The 22,823-nt window shown below is 35.0% G+C and overlaps 1 protein-coding gene across 1 annotated transcript; it reads left to right on the forward strand.

Annotated features, from left to right (window-relative positions):
- The first annotated feature begins 735 nt into the window (after positions 1-735).
- Positions 736-22,444, forward strand: LOC123535923 (uncharacterized). Its single transcript, XM_053527688.1, has 3 exons — positions 736-760; positions 20,635-20,928; positions 21,348-22,444. Exons 1-3 carry the CDS (start codon positions 736-738, stop codon positions 22,442-22,444), a joined length of 1,416 nt encoding a protein of 471 aa, XP_053383663.1.
- Positions 22,445-22,823: the final 379 nt, after the last annotated feature.

Genomic DNA, 22,823 nt, shown 5'->3' on the forward strand with positions numbered 1-22,823 from the left:
CTCCAGAAATATATTTATCTCCATTAGTACGTCATTAAAGTCTCCTTCAGTGTGTCATTAAAATCTCCTTCAGTATGTCTTTAAAGTCTCCTTCAATACGTCATTAAAATCTCCTCCAGTAAAATATTAGTCTCCTTCCTCAGTACGTTATTAAAGTCTTCTTCAGTTCATCGTTATAGTCTCTTTCAGTACGCAATTAAACATTTTCTTTAGCATATCATTATAGGCTATTTCGGCACGCCATTATGGTCTCCTTAAGTACGTGAGTCTCCTTCAAGTTCACCCAGTTTGCTAGGACAAAATGGCTAATCTCAAATTTTGCTTATAGTTAAAGTAGTCTAAATTTATATCCAGTTAGTTTTCAAATTCTTATCTTACTGATTTTTTTTAATTAAGCAAGGTTACACAGCACCTACTAAGTGGAAACACAAGTTGGCAAATAAAGGTTTGCTAATGGTTACCTAAAGTTGTACTTGGTAAGCTATTGGTAATCTATAGATAGGTTGACTTTCTAATGAATTAAACTACAAAACTTAATTTCATTAGAAGGTCAATTCTGAACTATTACATTGTGGATGTTCTGTCTGGAAGATCTAGGCAACTATGACAACAAAGTTAAACTTTTGCTTGCTGGAAGCAATTTTAGATAGTGTGTAGTTTCTATATGTATTTGTATCTGAATTATAATTCCGTTCAGTACACGGTGGCGATACCCTGGGTATGCAGGGGTGCAATATGGCGGCAGAATCTCTCGATTCAGGTAACAATTTTCATTACTACTGTCTTAATACTTAACTAATTTTAACGAAATAAAGACGAGTGCCCGCTCATAAGAATACTACACCCTCGGCTATAAAGCTTGGGCTCCTGAGTTTCGTAGTTTTTGTGAAAAGTGCAACGGCGCATTCTGACAGAAAAAATGCAACTGCTATGTAGGGGTGCATTTTTATGAAAATGACTAAACCAGCTATCCCTGTGTGTTTCGAAAAACAGCTTGTAGGGCGGAACTGGGCTTGACATGTTCCAAAGCTGCTGTAGAACTTTGGCCAGTGAAATTGCCAATTTTCGGCACTTCCGAGCGATTGAAAGGAATTGCTATGTGGGGGAGGTGTTTTCATTATGTTATGTGGGGGTGCTTTTGACATGTGGGGGTGACTTAACTGGCTGCTAGAGACACGCAATAATACGGACAAATAAAGCCAGCGAAAAATACTTTTAACTGTTAAAGGCATATTATATGTCAATCATATTGTGATGATGTCCGTCCGTTTGTCCTTGCATGTTTCTTTTCATACATCGTTGGCACTAGGAACTTGAAACTTGATCACGATACTGCTATGGCCTTTGGAGAGTGCATTTTCATACGACACCTACATATAAAGCTATAGGTGGCACAAGGGGCCTGGATCTAATATATTAAATTTGACCATAACTTGTTCTAAATTAATACTCGACCGATTTGGCTAATAATCAAATAACAACCTTGTTGACAAGACGTTCAATTATATTCTTTAATATTTGACCTTTACCTTTATTTGACTTTTCACCTTTACTTTTAAAAGTCGGAACATAGTCATTTTGATGTCCATCTGATATTTGACATCTACTGTTTAAACGCTAAAAACAGTTAGTTTGCTGTAATGTTTTTTATTACTTCACACATTTGACTCATATTCACAAATACCAATTCTTGTGACAAGATGTTCACTTTGATATATTTTAAGTATGACAATGTCCTTCATTTTACTTTGATCTTTGCGTTTAAAACTCGGAAATAATGAAATTCCCAATATCCTTTGTCAGATTTTATAACCAACTTGGCTGTAATGTAAACTGAACAATCCATGCGACAAAAAAGCGGCGTATAGATAGGCGATGGTATCATTTGACAGATTCTAGTGATTTATTGTAGCCTTCATTTAACACGGTGACGATACCTTAATTATGCAGGGGTGCAAAAGTTAAACTCTTTTCATGGTACCTTCATTAATTTTTAACCAATTTAAATGAAATTAAGACGAGTGCCGGCCCATACGAAAACTACAGTCTCGGCTGTAGGGTTTGGTCATCTGGGTTTCATATTTTGTGTGAAAAGTGTTACGGCGCATTCTAATGAAACAAATCCAACTGTTTGCACTTTTCAAAAAAAAAAAAAAAAAAAAAAAAAAAAAAAAAAAAAAAAAACAAAAAAAAAAAAAAAAACAAAAAAAAAAAAAAAACGAAACTCGTGTGCCAAAGCCTAACCATCGAGGCTTTAGTTTTCTTATGAGCGGGTACTCCTCGTCCTTATTTCGTTTAAATTGGTTACGTATTAACAAAGTTATCATGAAAACAATATAAATTTTGTACCCCTGCATACAAACATTTCATGGTAACTTCATTAATACTTAACAAATTTAAATGAAATAAAGACGAGTGCCGGCCCATACGAAAACTACAGCCTCGGTTGTAGGGTTTGGTCATCTGGGTTTCATATTTTGTGTCGAGGCTGTAGTTTTCTTATGAGCGGGCACTCGTCCTTATTTCGTTTAAATTTGTTAAGTATTAATAAAGTTATCATGAAAAAATATAAATTTTGTGTACCTGCATACCCAAAGTATCGCCACCGTGTTTAAACACATTGTGGCAGTGGACGAAAACACATATTACTTTTAGGCAGGTCAATAAAACTACAAAATAACAATAGTAAGTCATTTATAGTAATGTTACATACTCAATACTATAATATTAAAAAGTTGTAATCACTTCACATTTCCAAATGAATGCAATTCGGTTTCAGGTATGACCGAGCACGTGTGCCAGAAACGCGGGAAAACATTATCGCGAAAATACAGCTTGACCCGCATCTTGCTATTCATGCAAATCAGGGAAACTTCCACTGCTGCGGGAAAGCGTTTCAGGTAAATTCAGTTTTAAAAAACTGAACTGGTAAAGTGCCTTTATCCCAATCTTAAGAGAAACAAAACCAATGCAGACAACCTCAGCCATATCCACGGTGGCGATACCTTGGGTATGCAGGGGTGCAAAATTTATATTGTTTTCATGATAACTTTGTTAATACTTAACCAATCTAAACGAAATAAGGATGAGTACCCTACAACCGAGGCTGTAGTTTTCATATGGGCGGGCACTCGTCTTTATTTCATTTAAATTGGTTAAGTATTAATTAATAAAGTTACCATGAAAAAAGGTTAAATTTTGCACCCCTGCATACTCAAGGTATCGCCACCGTGTTAAAGGAAGGCTACAATAAATCACTAGAATTTGTCAAATGATACCATCGCGTATCTTTACGCCGCTTTTTTGTCGCATGGATTGTTCAGTTTACATTACAGCCAAGTTGGTTATAAAATCTGACAAAGGTTATTGGGAATTTCATTATTTCCGAGTTTTAAACGCAAAGATCAAAGTAAAATGAAGTACACTGTCGTACTTAAATACATCAAAGTGAACATCTTGTCACAAGAATTGGTATTTGTGAATATAAGTCAAATGTGTGAAGTAATAAAAAACATTACAGCAAACTAACTGTTTTTAGCGTTTAAGTAGCAGATGTCAAATATCAGATGGACATCAAAATGACTATGTTCCGACTTTTAAAAGTAAAGGTGAAAAGTCAAATAAAGGTAAAGGTCAAATATCAAAGAATATAATTGAACGTTATGTGTCAACAATGTTGTTATTTGATTATTAGCCAAATCGGTCTAGTACTAATTTAGAACAAGTTATGGCCAAATATGATATAATAGATCCAGGCCCCTTTATGACACCTATAGCTTTATATGTAGGTGTCGTATGAACATGTACTCTCCAAAGGCCATAGCAGTATCGTGATCAAGTTTCAAGTTTCTAGTGCCAACGATGTATGAGAAGAAACATGCAAGGACAAACGGACGGACATCATCACAATATATATTGACATATGATATGCCTTTAACAGTTAAAAGTATTTTTCGCTGGCTTTATTTGTCCGTATTATTGCGTGTCTCTAGCAGCCAGTTAAGTCACCCCCACATGTCAAAAGCACCCCCACATAACATAATGAAAACACCTCCCCCACATAGCATTTCCTTTCAATCGCTCGGAATTGCCGAAAACTGGCAATTTCACTGGCCAAAGTTCTACAACAGCTTCGGAACATGTCAAGCCCAGTTCCGCCCTACAAGCCGTTTTTCGAAACACACAGGGATAGCTGGTTTAGTCATTTTCATAAAAATGCACCCCTACATAGCAGTTGCATTTTTTCTGTCAGAATGCGCCGTTGCACTTTTCACAAAAACTACGAAACTCAGGAGCCCAAGCTTTATAGCCGAGGGTGTAGTATTCTTATGAGCGGGCACTCGTCTTTATTTCGTTAAAATTGGTTAAGTATTAAGACAGTAATAATGAAAAATGTTACTTGAATCGAGAGATTCCGCCGCCATTTTGCACCCCTGCATACCCAGGGTATCGCCACCGTGCAGTAGCAAGATAAGTTTTGACATTGCTACTAGTATTATAAAAGAGGACATAAGTATTTGTACTTGATCGAACTACATGTATAATTCACAGAATGAATGATGCAACCTTTTTACGAGGAAAGATACTTAGCTTTTGCATGTCAAACAAATGGTTTTTTACCTGTAAATATATATCGTAGTAAATATGCCATTCGTTTCTTTTTGCAGGATAATTTCTCAAAATGCAGATCCAGCAGAGGTTCAAAGACGCACGTGTAATGGTTTCCCGTGCATGTATTCCCACCTCGGTACGAAAGCAGGCCGGGCTTCATTATATAAAACGCTAGCAAGTTTTATAGATGACTGTTTCAGTGACCCCTCTTGTGATCCAGGTAAACGTTGATTTTGTTGCTGAATCCATGTAGCCATTATTCTAAACTGTTACAGTGTTGATGTTCTATCTGGAAGATCTAGGCAACTATGAAAACAAAGTTAAACTTTTGCTTGCTGGTAGCAATTTTAGACAATATGTAATTTCTATATGTATTATATGTATTTGTATCTGAATTATAATTCCATTCAGTAGCAAGATAAGTTCTGACATTGCTATTATAAAAGAGGACATAAGTACATTTGTACTTGATCGAACTATAATTCACAGAATTCCTTTTTACGGGTGAAAGATACTTAGCCTTTGCATGTCAAACAAATTAAAATATTTCAGTCCAACACAATTTTACCTAATTTTACCAGCACAATGTCACGCGCTACAATTATATATGACGACATGATTTGTATGGTGGAAACATTGAAATAGTCTACGAGATGTATAAATTTTACGCGGTGGTCCATTTTGTGGTCATATAAGGAAGACCGGGGCTAGTTGGAACACTAGGCAAGAGAAATAATAATATACAGAGTTCAGTCAGATTAATGATTAACAACAGTAACTACGGGCATACATGTATTTCCACTATTTACTTTTTGATTTTACTGAAGAAATAATCGCGGTTAAAATTTAGAAAAAAAAATTCAAGCTAAAGTGCGAGTTTTCCTGGTACCATGCTGATGCTTTTGTTTTAAAAACAAAAATATGGCAAAATACTCCAGATTTTTATTGAACTGTTACTATGAAAGCAAATATGTCTTTTCATTGCATATTTTGTAACTGCGATTTAACACTGTTTTGTTCTGTTGATTTATATGAGAATTATGGCTGGGTTAAGATAGTTCTGCACGTCTGTTCTTCGGCCATATGTGATATTGCTTGAGATAAAGTATCATTCAAAGTCTTCATGCATGCTACTAAACCTAGAACCAAGGTAATTCGTTTTAATTCTGTTTTCTTTAAAGGGGTTGTATTTCTGTTAATTTTGTAAATTAATGATTTATAGTCTGTAAAAGATACACGAACCAGTTTTTGTCTTAAAGTGCCTTTAGTACATGTACAGTGTAAGTATGACTTGCTAACAACTGAAAACTTTAAAAAGAAATTCGTTCTTACCTACATTCGCACTTCTTCATGACATTTTCACTGCTTCATAGCTTGAAATTATTCACTTTCAGTATTTTAAACACGGAAGATAATTCAGGTGAGGTTTATCTTATTTAACAAATGTTATAATGATATTATTCACATTCTTTTTCTAATTCTTTTTCTATTACTGCGTATCTAAATTTTCCAGTCTCTCTGCAAAGCAGCATGAATCTTTGCTTGAAATTTTCAACATTTTAGATTTAAGAACACCTAACATGTCGACCAAACAAAATATCTTCTTTTACTCTTATCTTGATTCCTTGAAATGTATGAACATGTAGAGATAGTACCTTAAAGTTTCTAAGCTAAAAAACGTGATAACAAGCTGAGAAACGTGATAACAAGCTAAAAAACGTGATAACAAGCTGAGAAACGTGATAACAAGCTGAGAAACTTATTTCCAAGTCTTCCAAATAAACAAAAAATGTCAACAGTACAGATAATAACTGAGAAAATAAATGAAAAAAAGATAATAGGTTTTGTTATAGCACACTAAGATAATTCTTTCTTTGAATCGCTGACACACTTTTTTACCAGATGGTAACCCAGTTTATTATCCCCGTAAATGGTATAATAGGGGTCGGAGAGCAATCCACCTATTAACCTTAAACATATGAATTTGTATAATATATAATAATATATATTTTGAATTTCAGCAAAACATGTACAAACACAGTAAATGCACTTATATATAAATTCTGTAAAAAATCGGCTTGTATTTCACAACAGGCAGAAAAAAATCCGTATTGTACCTTTTAAATTCCGTATTATACCTTCCATATTGTATGCTGTCGGACTACTTTCATTAATATGCATGACCTGACAAAGTTCTATAAAAAGCGCACATAAAAACTTCACTTAGTTCCATTTTAATATTGATAAACATTGAAAATTAGAAAGATAAAAAAAAAACATAAAAAGGGTACATTTCCCTGCTATCGCCAATTATACGATGTAAATCTAAAATGGGTCCTCTTATTGTGTATTTGTTTTTTAGAGTTTCTAAATTCAAAAACATTCCCTCATTGCCAAGTAAATCTATAACATGTATGATATTGTTACGATACCAATTCTCTATGTATTCAGTTTTATTTCTGAAGTGGTGGTTTTTATACCATAAAGGTGAGTACAGAATGTCTTCTAGGTTGTTGATTTCACAACATTCAATAAATTTACCCCATCTATTAAGAACATTTCGCCAAAAAGGATTTTGTATTTCCACAGCGAGTACTTTTGAATATTGCGAACCTAAAGAAATAATCATATCAAATGAAAATGTCAAAAGAGAGTTCCATGTATCACAGTTAAAAATAGCTAATCTTCTAATCCAACTAATTTTAAGACTTAAAATAAAAACTTTGATACCATTCTCAGTCCTCCGGATTCTATATTTTTGACAGCGTTTACTCTTTTTATTTTGTCTGGTCCATTGATCCATAAAAAAGCTATAGGCAATAGTTTCTAATTGTTTAATAAATTCATTCGAGAGACCGGGGAGTGATATAAATATGTAAACGTACTTAGATAAAATGAGAGATTTCAGAATAGTTACACTTTCAAAAAGGGTTAGTTGTCTTTTTGACCATACACTGAGGATGTTCCTACACTTCAGCAAAATTTCAGGTGCATTTAAATTCCAAATATCATAAACATTTGCAGAGAAACGGACACCAATTATTAGTCCCCTACTGGTTGAAAACCAGTTTCGGGGACTATAGGAATGCACTTTTCCGTCCGTCCGTCCGTCTGTCCGAGCTCACATTTGCATACTTAGGTGGCTATAGGAACAATAGGTAACTGTACTTTTTCTTTGATGTCATTCATTCCGTAAGGCTTTTATGTGGCTATTTTTCTCTTACGTGGCTAAAAGAACAATAGAGAGAACAAAAGAGTAGCCACATAAGTATCCATATGTAGGAACGTCCGTCTGTCCGTCCGTCTGTCCGCAATTTCGTGTCCGGTCCATAACTATGTCATCCATGAAGGGATTTAGTTGGCATAAATGTTCCCCATGATGAGACGACCTGTCATGCTCAAAGCCCAGACCCCTAGCTCAGAGGTCAAGGTCACAATTGGAGGTCAAAGGTCAACAGGGCTTTTTTCCTGTCCGGTCCACAACTCTCCCATCCTTGAAGGGATTTTAGTATTACTTGGCACAAATGTTCCCCATGATGAGACGACGTGTCATGTGCAAAATCCGGACCCCTAGATCAAAGGTCAAGGTCACACTTCGCAGTCAAATGTTAACATGGCTTGAACAGGGTATGTTTCGTGTCCGGTCCATAACTCTGTCATTTGTTAAGGGATTTTAATATTACTTGATATAAATGTTTCCCATGAGGTTTCCCACGTGTCATGCGCAAATCCCGGAACCCTAGCTCAAAGGTCAAGGTCACAATTGGAGATCAAAATTCAACAGGGCTTTTTTCCTGTCCGGTCCATAACTCTTCCATCCATGAAGGGATTTTACTATTACTTGGCACAAATGTTCCCCATGAGGAGACGACATGTCTTGCGTAAAACCTCGACCACTAGCTTAAAGGTCAAGGTCACAATTGGAGGTCAAAGGTCAACAAGGCTTTTTTCCTGTCCGGTCCATTACCCTTCCATCCATGAAGGCATTTTAATATTACTTGGCACAAATGTACCTCATAATAAGACGATGTGTCATGCACAACTTTCAGACCCCTAGCTCAAAGGTCAATGTCACACTTAGCAGTCAAATGTTAACATAGCATGAACAGGGTCTGTTTCGTGTCCGGTCCATAACTCTGACATTCATTAAGGGATTTTAATATCACTTAGCACAAGTGTTCCCCATGACAAGACGACTTGTCATGCGCAAATCCCGGACCCCTAGCTCAAAGGACAAGGTCACAATTGGGGGTCAAAGGTCAACAGAGTTTTTTTCCTGTCCCGTCCATAACTCTGCCATCCATGAAGGGATTTTAATATTACTTGGCACAAATGTTCCCAATGATGAGACAACATGTCGTGCGCAAAGGCAAGACCCTTAGCTCAAAGGTCAAGGTCACAATAGGAGGTCAAATGCAATAAGGTTTTTTCCCTGTCCGTTCCAGAACTCTGTCATCCATCAAGGAATTACAATATTACTTGGCATAAATATTCCCCATGATGAGACGACTTGTATGCAACACCCAGTACCCTAGCTTAAAGGTCAAGGTCACACTTTGAGATCAAAGGTCAAGATGATCTTTTTCCTGTCCGGTTTATAACTTTGTCATGCAAAGCAGGATTTAGATATCAGTTGGCACAAATATTCCCCTGGATGAAACAACATGTCATGCGCAAGAACCAGGTCCCTAGGTCTAAGGTCAAGGTCATATTTAGAGGTCAAAGGTCAAATTCAAGAATGACTTTGTACGAAACATTTCTTCTTCATGCATGGAGGGATTTTGATGTTACTTGGATCAAATGTTCGCCACCATGAGGCACCCTTGTTTTTAGAATTACGTCCCTTTGTTTTACTATAAATAGATTTTATTGTAACTTTTTTATTACTGGCGGTAGAGAAAAATCGAGACCACTTTTCTGTGGTACAGCATGCATGTTACATCCAATTTTTAGGTGTATTTTGACCTATCTCTACCTTGTAAAGAGCTTTTTGTGGACTTATATTATACAGATTTATATTTTTTTAAAGATTAATTTCCCTTTGTTGTTACTATAAATAACTTACATAATAACATTTTTATAATCAGCCAAAAAAAAAATCAATATGAAAACAACTGTGGGTTTTTATATATGCACATTTTAATCCAAGTTTGTTGTTATAACATATTGTATATATAGTACAATATTGTTTATACATCATTGACAGATATCAGTTCATTATGTTATACTACAGTAGAGAAAATTAGGTGCCTTCCAGTAGGGGACTTTGTATTGCATGGCAATACTTCATTCACTTGTTTTAATTGGTTCTTTACTCCAAGGCTAATGGTTGATCAGTGCATAACTTAAGTGCAGAGTTTCTTGAAGAACCCATCCAGTAGGCTTTTGTTTTATCAATGTTTATTTTCAAGCCTGACATTGTATAAAAGTTATCAAGTGTTATCAAACAGTGTCTTAATGTTTCTTCGGACCCGTTGAAAAAGATCTGGGTGTCATCAGCGTATTGACTGATTTTATATTGTTGATACTGCAAACTGATACCTACAATACTGTTATTTCGCCTAATCATTAGCCCTTATATCTCAGAACATAAAATAAATAAGTAAGGAGAAATTGGGTCGCCTTGTCGGCAACCTCTTTCAAGGAAGAAAAAATCAGGCAGATGACCATTTTGTAAAATACATGTTTCACTCCCATTTTGAAATAAACGTATCCACTTCTTACAGGAGTTCCCAAAATTAAAGAAGTCTAAAGTTTTTTTGTATAAATGCCCAGGAGACTGAGTCGAATGCTTGCTGAAAATCAGTGCCAGGTATATTTTGAGAGTTAGTTTCAAATATGATGTCATAAATAAAATATGCGATATCATTAAAAAAAAACTTCAAAAATTCAACAGTATATCCATCCAACCCGGGGCTTTTGTTATTTTTCATATCATTAAGGGATTTGCTTAATTCTTTTATATCTATTTCACCTTCTAATTTTAAAGACTCTGACAAACTTAATTCCCTTGGATTATTTCCAGTGATATTTACAATTGGTGGTTCATTTACCTTTAAACAATTTTTATACAACTTTTCATAGTTACCGTTTTTTTGTAGTTTAAAATGTCTTGCGTTTTAGTATAATGAACATTGTTTTCGTCAATAAGTTTATTTATTGTTTTGTTAGTCCCCTACTGGTTGAAAACCAGTTTCGGGGACTAAAGGAATGCGCTCTTCCGTCATTCCGTCCGTCCATCCGTCCGTCCGCAATTTCGTGTCCGGTCCATAACTCTGTCATCCATGAAGGGATTTTAATATTACTTGGCATAAATGTTTCCTATGATGAGATAAATTGTCATGCGCAAAACCCGGACCCCTAGCTCAAAGGTCAAGGTCACAATTGGAGGTCAAATGTCAACAGGGCTTTTTTCCTGTCCGGTCCATAACTCTCCCATCCATGAAGGGATTTTAATATTACTTGGCACAAATGTTCCACATGATGAGACGACGTGTCATGTGCAAAACCCGGACCCCTAGATCAAAGGTCAAGGTCACACTTTGCAGTCAAATGTTAACATGGCTTGAACAGGGTCTGTTTCGTGTCCGGTCCATAACTCTGTCATTTGTTAAGGGATTTTAATATTACTTGGTATAAATGTTTCCCATGAGGAGACGACATGTCAAGCGCAAAGCCCGGACCCCTAGCTCAAAGGTCAAGGTCACAATTGGGGGTCAAAAGTCAACAGGGCTTTTTTCCTGTCCGGTCCGTAACTCTGCCATCGATGAAGGGATTTTAATATTACTTGGCACAAATGTTCCCCATGATAAGACGACGTGTCATGCGCAAAATTCGGACCCCTAGATCAAAGGTCAAGGTCACACTTGGCAGTCAAATGTTAACATGGCTTGAACAGGGTCTGTTTCGTGTCCGGTCCATAACTTTTTTATTTGTTAAGGGATTGTAATATTACTTGGTATAAATGTTTCCCATGACAACGTGTCATGCTCAAAGCCCGGACCCCTAGCTCAAAGGTCAAGGTCACAATTGGGAGTCAAAAGTCAACAGGGCTTTTTTCCTGTCCGGTCCGTAACTCTGCCATCCATGAAGGGATTTTAATATTACTTGGCACAAATGTTCCTCATGATGAGATGATTTGTTATGCACAAAACGCAGACCCTTAGCTCAAAGGTCAAATGTTTTTTTTCCTGTCCGGTCCAGAGCTCTGTCATCCATCAAGGGATTTTAATATTTCTTGGCATAAATATTTCCATTGATGAGACGACGTGTCATGCACAACACCCAGAACCCTAGCTTAAAGGTCAAGGTCATACTTGGAGGTCAAAGGTCAATAGGATTTTTTTCCTGTCCGGTCTATAACTGAACAATCCTTAAAGGGATTTTAATATTACTTGGCACAAATGTTCACCACTATGAGACGGAGTGTCATGTGCAAGAACCAGGTCCCTTGGTCTAAGGTCAAGGTCACACTTAGAGGCCAAAGGTCAGAAGGAAGAATGACTTTGTCCGGAGCATTTCTTCTTCTTCATGCATGGAGGGATTTTGTTGTAACTTGGCACAAATGTTCACCACCATGAGGCGGATTGTCTTGCACAAGAACCAGGTCCCTAGGTCTAAGGTCAAGGTCACACTTAAATGTCAAAGGCCAAATTGTTGGGAAAAATCAAGACCACTTTTTCCTGTGGTACAACATGCATGTTACATCCAATTTTAGGTGTATTTTGATCTATCTCTACCTGGTAAAGAGTTTCTGGTGGACTTATACGATACAGATTTTTTAGGATTAATTTCCCTTTGTTTTTTCTATAAATAACTTATATGATAACTTTTTTATAATCGGCTAAAAGTCCAAATGAAAACAACTGTAGATTTTTATATATGCAAAATTTTAATCCAAGTGTTTTGTTAAAACATATTGTATATATAGTACAATATTTTTTTAAACATCATTGACAGATATCAATTCATTATGTTACACTGCAGTAGAGAAAATTAGATGCCTTCCAGTAGGACTTTGTATTGCATGTCAATACTTCATTCACTTGTTTGTAAAGTTTCTATTTTCGAGATTGAAAAAGTTAGCTTGATGGCTTTTCTCTTAACTTTTGATATCTACATATTGATCTTATCATTACACCATCTATAATTTTTGTCTAAATGTTTCTAATTCAGACTTTTTCTCCTGCAGTTTATTGATTGTATTTTCATTTACACTCATAAAATGTTCATTGACATATTTTTTCTTAAATGTTCAATATTTTTTAGATCTATTTCTTTTTTACTTTCTCTTTTCCTCTTTTAGAGCAATATTTTATAGTTTCACCTCTAAGTGTAACTAAAACGTTTCTAAAAATTGTTGATCATTGATGTTTAACTGAACTTGTTTATTTTTGAAGAAATTATTGTTTGTGTTATCCCCAGTAAATTCATTTGTTTCAGTTTTATGTTGTTCAATACTTTTGCTAACGTAGTTTTAACTAACTCATTATAAATTTCATCTTTCAAAAGGGAACTGTTAAACTTCCAGTAACCGTTTCCCCGTAGGATATCATTAAACTTCAGTGTTAAAGTTATACCATTATGATCCGATCTATAACCAGGAGTAATGTTTGAATCTATTGCAAAATTCTTAACACTGTCACTTATCAAAAAGAAGTCTAGTCTTGATTGTTTCTTAATTCGATTCAGTCTTCTCCATGTGTATTGCCTCATATTTTCGTTTTGAATTCGCACTATTTTCAATAAGATTAGTGATAACTTTTCTAGCTCTTTGATTATTGACTGAGTTATAATTTTTATAGTCTAAAGTAGAATTAATAACCAGGTTCCAATCTTCACATATTATGATGTGATCATTTCCAGTATTATATATTTTCTGTTGAGTATTTTCATAAAATTCTGGCCTTTCTTCGTTTGGACCGTATAAGTTTATCAAAGTCATTCTGTGATTATAAATATTTATATTCCAAACAAATAAAATTATACTGTCTTCTTTTCTTAGTATTTCCCAAACCCTGACAATTTTGCGAATTTTTTTTATCTGATCACCAGTTAGGTAATTTTAAAAAGGGCTGTATCAAATACCCACTACTATGTAGAAAATTAAACAAAGCGATAAGGGAAAAGGTAGCCTAAATTACTAATATAAGAAATAACTGGAAAAAATAAAACAGATGACTGTCAGAAACGCCAGGAAACTTGTGACACAAACAATACATCTTAAACAACAAAATACTGTACAGAGAAAACTAGGAACAAAGGGAAAAACAAAACGTTTCAACTTCTTTTCCATTAATTGAAACTGACAATGTATACTTGTACGTTTACACATTATGATTGTTTTTCAAAATAATTCAATATAGTATAATGTTTTTCAAACTGACACAACTATCACAATATGAAAGTAAAAACAACAATAAATTAGTTATCAAAAAAAAAAAGGACAATAGGTTTCACTTTCTTATGACAATGTACGGTTATTTCAGACCAAAGTGTTTTATGATATATTGTTACAATGTTAACAAGTCGTTTAACTATTCGGTACCGAGTGTTCTTTTTCTTAATAAGCTATACTTTACTTTCTGACACACTTATGTTTACGGGTTTATTTACTGACGAAACTTTTAAATGATAGATCACTCGGATATAGATAGAGCATAATAAATATATAAAATTTTCATAAAAATGCTATATTACTAAGCATGTGTTCTAGTACAAAATATGATAGATTAGTAAATGTACGCTTATTTTGGTTTAAATATTTTTCATTGACTTTACAGGAAGTTCTCGCATGGACAACCGTTTATCGTTGTAGACCGAGGCTAAAGTCCGTTCCTACCGATATCTGCTCTTAGTTCAAATATAAAAAATGCGGAAATATTAGTCACAGGAAATGATGGGATTAACATAAATAAAAAAACATCAGATTTATAAAGCATTGCTTTGCAGCATGCAGTTTATTTGAAAACTGTTTGATCAATACTTGCTAACGCTATTGTAGGAACTTTAGACAGAAAGTCGCAAGGAAATATATCTGACCCCTGTTTATTAGAACCATATTGTGAAAGGCACTAGCCGCTAACTGTGCCGATGAAGGCAGAAATCCCTATTTCCACTGTCAACATCTAGGCCTTTCAGGGTACGAAAGTGATACCGTTTAAATGTAAGAATTTTCATACTGTGCACCACAGCCGCCGAAAACAAGTTGTTTTAGAATTCAAAAAAATCTCTCTTTAAAATCTTCTAAAATTTATTTCGAAATGAAGAAGCGACAGTTGTTTTGGTTTGAATAAAAACTGAATAAGGAAGCTGGAAAAAGCTACGGGCCATTTGATAGCTACTAGTATCTAATGAATTCACTTTCATGATGGTTACTATGAGCACATTAAATACAGCTTACAAATATTCTTACATAAATACAACAAAATGAAGCAAATATTGCATTCATAAGAAAGTAAATGTTTTAAGAGTTTGAATTCTATTCAACCGTGTAAGAAAACGCAATATTAATCGTGACTTACTCTTATCTAAATGAGCCAAACGTCTTTATATTACATATTTTTGGTAAGTGACATGTTATACTAACTGACTCTTCCTGAAGTGCTCTAAATCACCGAGAAAGACGTCAGCTGGTGAAGTGGTTAATATGAGAGAAATACGGAAATGAATTAGTATCATGCAACTTATGTGTATTAAGGTTAAAATTCTATTTCAAATAACGTTGAAGAAAATAGAAAAAAGAGGAAAACCACAGGTCGCCCAACACGTCATAAACGAAAATGATGCGGGCTCGGTTTGATTGAGCTTGTTCATGGACGGTAGTGGAAATGCAAGCTACTGTCCTCTCCCTCTAGCCCCGGGTTGATCAGAACTCAACATTTACATATGTTATAAGTACCAGAATATAATTTAGAGATATCCACCGATGTATTCACACGTTGATTGCACTTGGAACCTTTTATGATACACATGAGGCCACACAATTCAAGCATCACATGCATATTCTGAAATCATTTTTTATTTTATTATATCGTCTCTGTTATTGTCATTTTGAAGAAAACTAGACAGACATAAACCCTGTTCCCCTAAAATGGTTCCCTTAAATAGTTCAATACTTGTTCCCTCTAATACCGCGTTTAAATATGTTGTAGAAGTAATGAATCTTACTTTATTGTATTGATAAATATGGGCACAGGAAACAGTTCAAATAAAACCAGATAAAAAGCATTCAAACCGCAAATGTAGATAAACTCTATAAGACTTTTGAAATTTTTATTCAAGCAACCTTTTTCCCAATAATTCATTTTTAAATCTGTGTCAATATCCATACAAACTTCAAGTCTTTAAGTATACACTGATGAAACTGAAGAAAGAAACAAAGAAAGAAATCAAGAAAAAAGAAAGCTGAATCCATCTATTCTTGGTAAAACTGTAGAAGTATATATATATCAACAAAATGTGTGTAAATTATCAGGCAATGTGTGTTTAAAATCATTATCCTTAGATTTGGCTGAAAACAATTAATCTTGACGAAAATTGCTTACTGCGAAAAATGTATACTCTCTTTAAAATGATGCTAACGATGGAAATTCATACAGAGGAAAAAATTGGGGTTATCACGTCAAATCCATCCTAAACGAAATAGGGATGTCAAACATATGACTCATAATGCTAACAAAAGTAATGTTATCGTCATAAAAAGCAGACTGTTAGATATCTATAAACAAACATTGGTACCTCGAGTAGACTATCTTCCTACAGCATTATAAACATGAGTTTAATCAAGAACATATCTAAATGTCATAAATATAAACAAGTTCAGATTTTCTTTGACAAAATTGAGACTACCTTCACATAACCTCTCAACTGAAAGCGGCAAGCACCACGGAATATCTGAGGAAGAAAGCAAATGTCAAAATGCACCATGAAAACGAGTTTCATTTTCTTCTAGTGTGCCCAAAATATTATGATTTACGAAAACAAGCAAAAGTTCAAAAAAACTAAACACTTTATCAAAGAATGTATATTGTAAGGAACTTACCATACTGTATTTTAAAGAGGTTCACTACATTATTGTTTAACAGTTTTCTCTGTAAAATGTTAAATACTGTAAACATATTTTCACCTTTTTCACATGATTTGTAATTGTGTCTGTATATGGCTTTGAATGTGCTATGCAACTTTATGCCAAATAAAGACTATGTTATCTGATGTTTAAAAGAGATATTACCAGGCAATGGCTGTGCTGATTATAACACACCAGGAATTATCATTATTAAAACACATGAGAAAGTATCAGACATTACTTGTGTTCATTATAGCACTCGAGAAAGGATACAACAAATTATCAGATAATATGTGTGTTTACTATAATACGAGAAATTATCTTGCAATATCAAAACCTGATTTTTATGAATATGTTGTTTACAAACTTTGCAAGATGATTCTGTGCTATATGTAGCTGCCTTCCCTGTAGCCTAATATAATTTCCGTGCTACATAACTCTATTCTTATTAGTTCTGGTGTTTATATAATGTCTGTGCTGATATAATCTCGAAGTCCAAAATACTATGTGCTTATAATATATAATATGTGTGTCTCAATGCTTACATAGTATCAAAGAGTTATATTCTGAAACAGTCTTTCTATGCTTGTCAGTTATATGCAATTTGCCAGCAGTCCTGTTCATTGCCTAGAATATTTATCCTTTCTCCGTCTCTAGTAAAGCCGCCCTCAAGAGAACACGGGTGTTGGGTAAGGTAAGTTTATAACGTCAGACTTTCTGCATATGTTTCACTTTATATAACTTATAAGATGGATTTTTCCAGCACCGGTAAAAATACCGGAAATCCCCGTCTGGTATGCAAGAAAACTTCATCGATCGCAACGTCCTCTCGTATATATCCTTAGGACACCGGGCACATTTTCATGCAATCTCACCCGGCTTATGTATGTTTTTGACAACATAGAAATAATCTCATCGATTTAGTTATTCAAATAAGTTTACAAAATGAAAGTAGAAAGGCTAAACTTGACAATCCAGTTCGAATTTGCGTTGGTCGATACTCAAATGTTGATTCTACGGAAGCTTGAATGGGCCCTCAGACGCTAATACGATTTATTACGTTTATGTATGTGTTTGACAACATAGAAATGATCTCAGTCGATTCAAAGTTATTCAAAGAAGTAAAGAAAATGAAAGTAAACAGGCTAAACTGAAAATCAAGGTCGAATTTGCGTTGGTTGATACTCAAATGTTGATTCTACGCAAGCGTGAAAGGGCACTCAGACGTTTATACGTTTTATTACGTTACAGGTGCGGAAATGATATACAGTCAAACCTGTCTAATCAATGGGAGAGCTAAAATGTGGTCTTTATTGGTAGGTGGTCTTTACTCACAGGTTAAATTACACTGTAAATGTTAAAAAAAGACTGCACAGTCGTTAGTAAATTGAACCGTTTTCCGTCGACCAAATCGTCCACCGAAGCTCGTACGGTGCTACTCTTAGATCAAAAGAATCGCGCATTTTTAGAACATTTAACGCCCATCATAGCGACATTTTATGAAATTTCCGATTGACAACACTGACATGTCATTCTGTTTCCCTTATCAAGAGCATCTGGATGTTGTTTTTGAAACTAATCCAGCGAAAAAAAAATTTTGTTTTACTTCAGATACTTCAATTTTTCATAAATTGTACGAAACAGCCCTTTGCTAAACAAAAAAGGTATTTAAAAGATCTGAATAGTACAAAATGAAGGAGAGATGTCCTTGTTTATGAATTCCAAATATCAGGGCAATATGGTAACTTTACTTTTCGACCATTATTACGTCGACCGACGTCAAAGAAGACTGGCAAGCCACCTTAATTCACTCTATTCTTCGAATTGCGTTGGCATAACAACACATCTTAAAAACTAGCTATCCCGGTTGAGGCCGAATAATGCATCCTCTTTTAAATATACTTACGACTTTTGTGAGCCTCGGTGGCGCAATGGTAGCGCGCTTGCTTATTAAAGCGGATAGGTCTCCCCAAAGGGATAATTTTTCGCCGTAATATAGAAACAGATGACCTAATGAAAGGGGGGTACATAAAGGAATCCTTTTGCAACTTGGAACCCCTGCAACTTTCAAGGTACATGGTAGAACATACTTAGAACATACATGTAGATCACGAAACTCCTGCTTTAAAAGGTGCATGACTTTTTGTTTAGAACATGTTTTAGATCTAAATCTTTTTGTTGCCTATAAAAGTTTCATGCTTCAAGTATTTCAATAGGCTTAAGTTTTATTTTGTCCAAGATTCTTTAACAGTACCTTTAATTTAGTACCTTTTACAGCCTCGTAACTTTGTGACATCGCATTATATGCAAGGTATAACGTATAATTATGTTACGCATACATGTAAATAACTATAAATTTACCTTCTGTACAATGTAGTGTAAGCATTCTGGAACTTATAATAATGATGATCGTGATCAACAATTTGGTAAAATTTGCCGCCTTATCGGTAAAATTATCCCCCTTGAAATCACCTGGCTGGGCGATATTGATTTTTATCTGGTTGATATTTTCCAATAGAAACAAAGAAGGAAAAAAAGTTTGAACAAATATTGTTTTTATTAGAATGAACACACAATATTTATTATCCTATTGAAGTGTTCGTCATTCTTTTCTCTTTTCAAAGATATAAAAATTATATATCTAAAAAGAAGAATTAATGCTTCCCTTGAAAAACACCACCAGTTTGTTCGAAATTTTAGAGGAAACATCATTTTGTTATTCATCCTACATGTTGTACTTATTTCGTAATAGCATGGGCTCGCGGGCTCATTACGAAAAAATGCTTTTGACGGTAAAATAGTTCATTTTCTGGAGTGCAAGATTGTTAAAAGGCAATTTATACGTGGAAAAGCACAGTGTTTTATGCTACCCCTGAAAGTGATGTCAAATACCCTTAATCTTCATTATGTCACCTATAATTATATCAGTCATATATACCTCCAAAAATAGGCGAAACTGGTATGAGGTAGCCCAGTGGTTTTATTACCTATGACGTTCCTCGTCGTTATAAATTATTCGAATTTCAGTATATTGTTGAAGAGACATCCTTCTTTGGAATTGGGGTATTTTTGTTATTTTTCAGGCGTTATTAAGTAGAAAAGTCAACAATTATATCAATATTTATAAGGCATGATATATGCAAATCTGTTGTGGAGAAGTCCCACGTTTTATGACCTGTGACGCCAATGACAATAAGATGTTGTTCAAAGTTCAATATAATATTGAAATATAGTCATTCCCCTGGAGGTTTGGCTGATTTTTGTCACTTTTCAGGAGCTTCTAAGTAACACGTATTGAGCGATTATTATACCCATTTACAGAAACCAGGGAAGCCAGGACCACTTCTTAGAAAAAAAAACAAGGGCTGCAGTCGAATGACAACCATATCTCCTGCCTATGCCATTTGAAAAAAAGGGCAATAACTCCGGAACGGGTTGAGCAAATCCAAGATTTGTTTCTCCCTCCACAACTTAGCGTTAATAAAAGTAATTCCTGAAAGTTTGAATCGATTCAATCTTATAATGAATGGATAATGAATGAGGAGTTGCGGTCACAAAAATTTGCAATATATATATATAAGAAAAAAGTAACAAAGGGCCATAACTCCCGAATATCTCACCCACTCAAGTTCTGGACTTTGGAATAACATAATATTTGTAGAGGTGAATGAATACAGGGTGAGAGTAGGTTTGTTCGTCACAAAACAGATGAGAATAAAAGGTCTAAAACACTTCTCAAGTTTTGAACTAATATTATGGTTGTCGATGATCCTTCTACTGGCCGGCGATGTCCATGAAAATCCTGGCCCCGACTCAACTTCAAGCAGTTCCTGTACAGACTTTATAGACGAATTAAAAAAATCTCTCTTTTGTTCATTACAATGTTCAAAGCTTCTACCACAAAAAGGAAATCCTTGAAAGTGAATTGCTACAATTTGATATTCTTTCCTTCACAGAAACATGGCTTAGTGATACCATCGAGACCGGTTCCATAACATTTGAAAACTATTCAGTACCTTTTCGTAAAGACAGAGTCGGTGATTCTCATGGAGGAGTATTAGTTTACGTCAAGACTCACATTCCTGCAATACGAAGATATGATTTAGAAGTACATGGAATTGAATGCATTTGGATTGAATTAAGAGTGTCCAACAAAAAGTTACTTTTTGGGACATTCTATCGCCCTCCTAATTCATTACCAATAGTTCTTACTAATATAGAAAATTCAATTGGATTAGCCTACGATACTGGTATACAAGACATTGTTATAACTGGAGATTTTAACCTAGATATGAACAAATAAAATCTGGAAAGCAGATCCCTCGGAAGCACCGAGAACAATGCAAACAGTGAAAATTGCAGTCTCGGTTTGATTGAGTCTGTTCATGAGCAGTAATGGAAAATGCAACACTGCCCACGCCCCCTAGCACCGGCTTAAGCAGTATTCAATCTTCAAATCTAAATGAGTTGAAATCAATGATCCCGAAGGACCAGAAAATATAACAACACTGAGATGAAGTCGGGGCGACTTTTTACGACCGCCATACAGCACTTGACACCCGCTGTTGTGAAGTAAATAAAATCAAACCCACTATTGGAAGAAAAATCAATGACATGATAATGCAATATAGTTTGTCGCAAATAATTACGCAACCAACTCACTTTACAGAATCCTCAAACTCACTTATAGATCTCTTCCTTCTTTCGTCAGCATGTAAAATAGCTATCTGTGGTGTTGGGGAACCTTTCCTTGATCAAAATGTTCGTTACCATTGCCCTATCTTCTGCTGTCTTAATCACATAAAACCAAAGACTGTGAGTTTCAAAAGAACTGTATGGCAATTTGATACTGCTGATTATGACGGTTTGCGGCGGGAAGCTTCTCAAGTAGACTGGGACTCACTTTTTCACAATGACATTGACACATACACTGAAAATATAATAGAGAAAATTAGACACATTTCACAACAGTTTATACCACACAAACAAATAACAGTTCGCCAGAAGGACCCACCATGGATGCATAATGAAATTCGAAAGCATATTAGGAAAAGAAAACGTATGTATGATGGAGCTAAAATTACACAGAATCAAGAACACTGGAAACAGTACAAACAGATACGTAACAAAACTGTAGATCTGATTAGAAATGCCAAAACAAACATGTCTATTAAACTCTGTGACAAATTGAAATCCCAGCAACTATCACCCACCGATTACTGGAAAACACTCAAACAATTTATCAAATCAAGTTCAGATAACTCTCAAATACCAGTCCTTAAACAGAATGACATATACTATACTGACAATGTTGATAAAGCTAATTTACTCAACACGTACTTTCAAGCACAAACTATAACTGATGACAGTAACAAACAACTTCTATCAATACATACTAATCAAACTGCGCCACTTTTAGATTCTATCTCAATCACCCAAGAGGAGGTTGCCATCACACTTCAATCACTTACATTAGGAAAAGCTGCTGGTCCGGATAATATTAACAACAGAGTCCTTAAAGAATTATCTCAAGAATTAGCCAAGCCCCTGTGTGACCTATTCAACTACTCACTATCGATTGGCAAAGTTCCGACAGAGTGGAAGTTAGCGAATGTATGTGCTATTTTTAAAAAGAATGATCCCAAGGAAGTCTCAGATTACAGACCAATATCATTACTTAGTACAATTAGCAAAGTGATGGAGAAAATCATCCACAAGCATGTATTCAACTTTTTTGTTTCTAATAATGCTATAACTTCTTTATAATCTGGTTTCATTTCTGGTGACTCAGCTGTTAATCAACTAGTATCTATATAATTATAATACCTTCTGCAAAGCTGTAGATGAAGGAAAAGAGGTCCGTGCAGTGTTCTGTGACATATCCAAAGCTTTTGACAGAGTCTGGCATCGAGGTCTTCTGCATAAACTTAATGCAAAGGGAATTTCTGGACAGCTCTTTCTGTGGTTTAATGATTACCTGTCAAATAGAAAACAAAAAGTTGTGTTACCTGGAACATCTTCCGATACTGTTTCTATCTCAGCCGGTGTCCCGCAAGGATCCATTCTTGGTCCCCTCTTATTTCTTATATACATAAATGATATTGTCTTAGATATAAATTCCACTATTCGCCTATTTGCCGATGAT

Source organism: Mercenaria mercenaria, chromosome 17 (assembly GCF_021730395.1).
Source record: "Mercenaria mercenaria strain notata chromosome 17, MADL_Memer_1, whole genome shotgun sequence".
NCBI classification, from domain to species: Eukaryota; Metazoa; Mollusca; class Bivalvia; order Venerida; family Veneridae; genus Mercenaria; species Mercenaria mercenaria.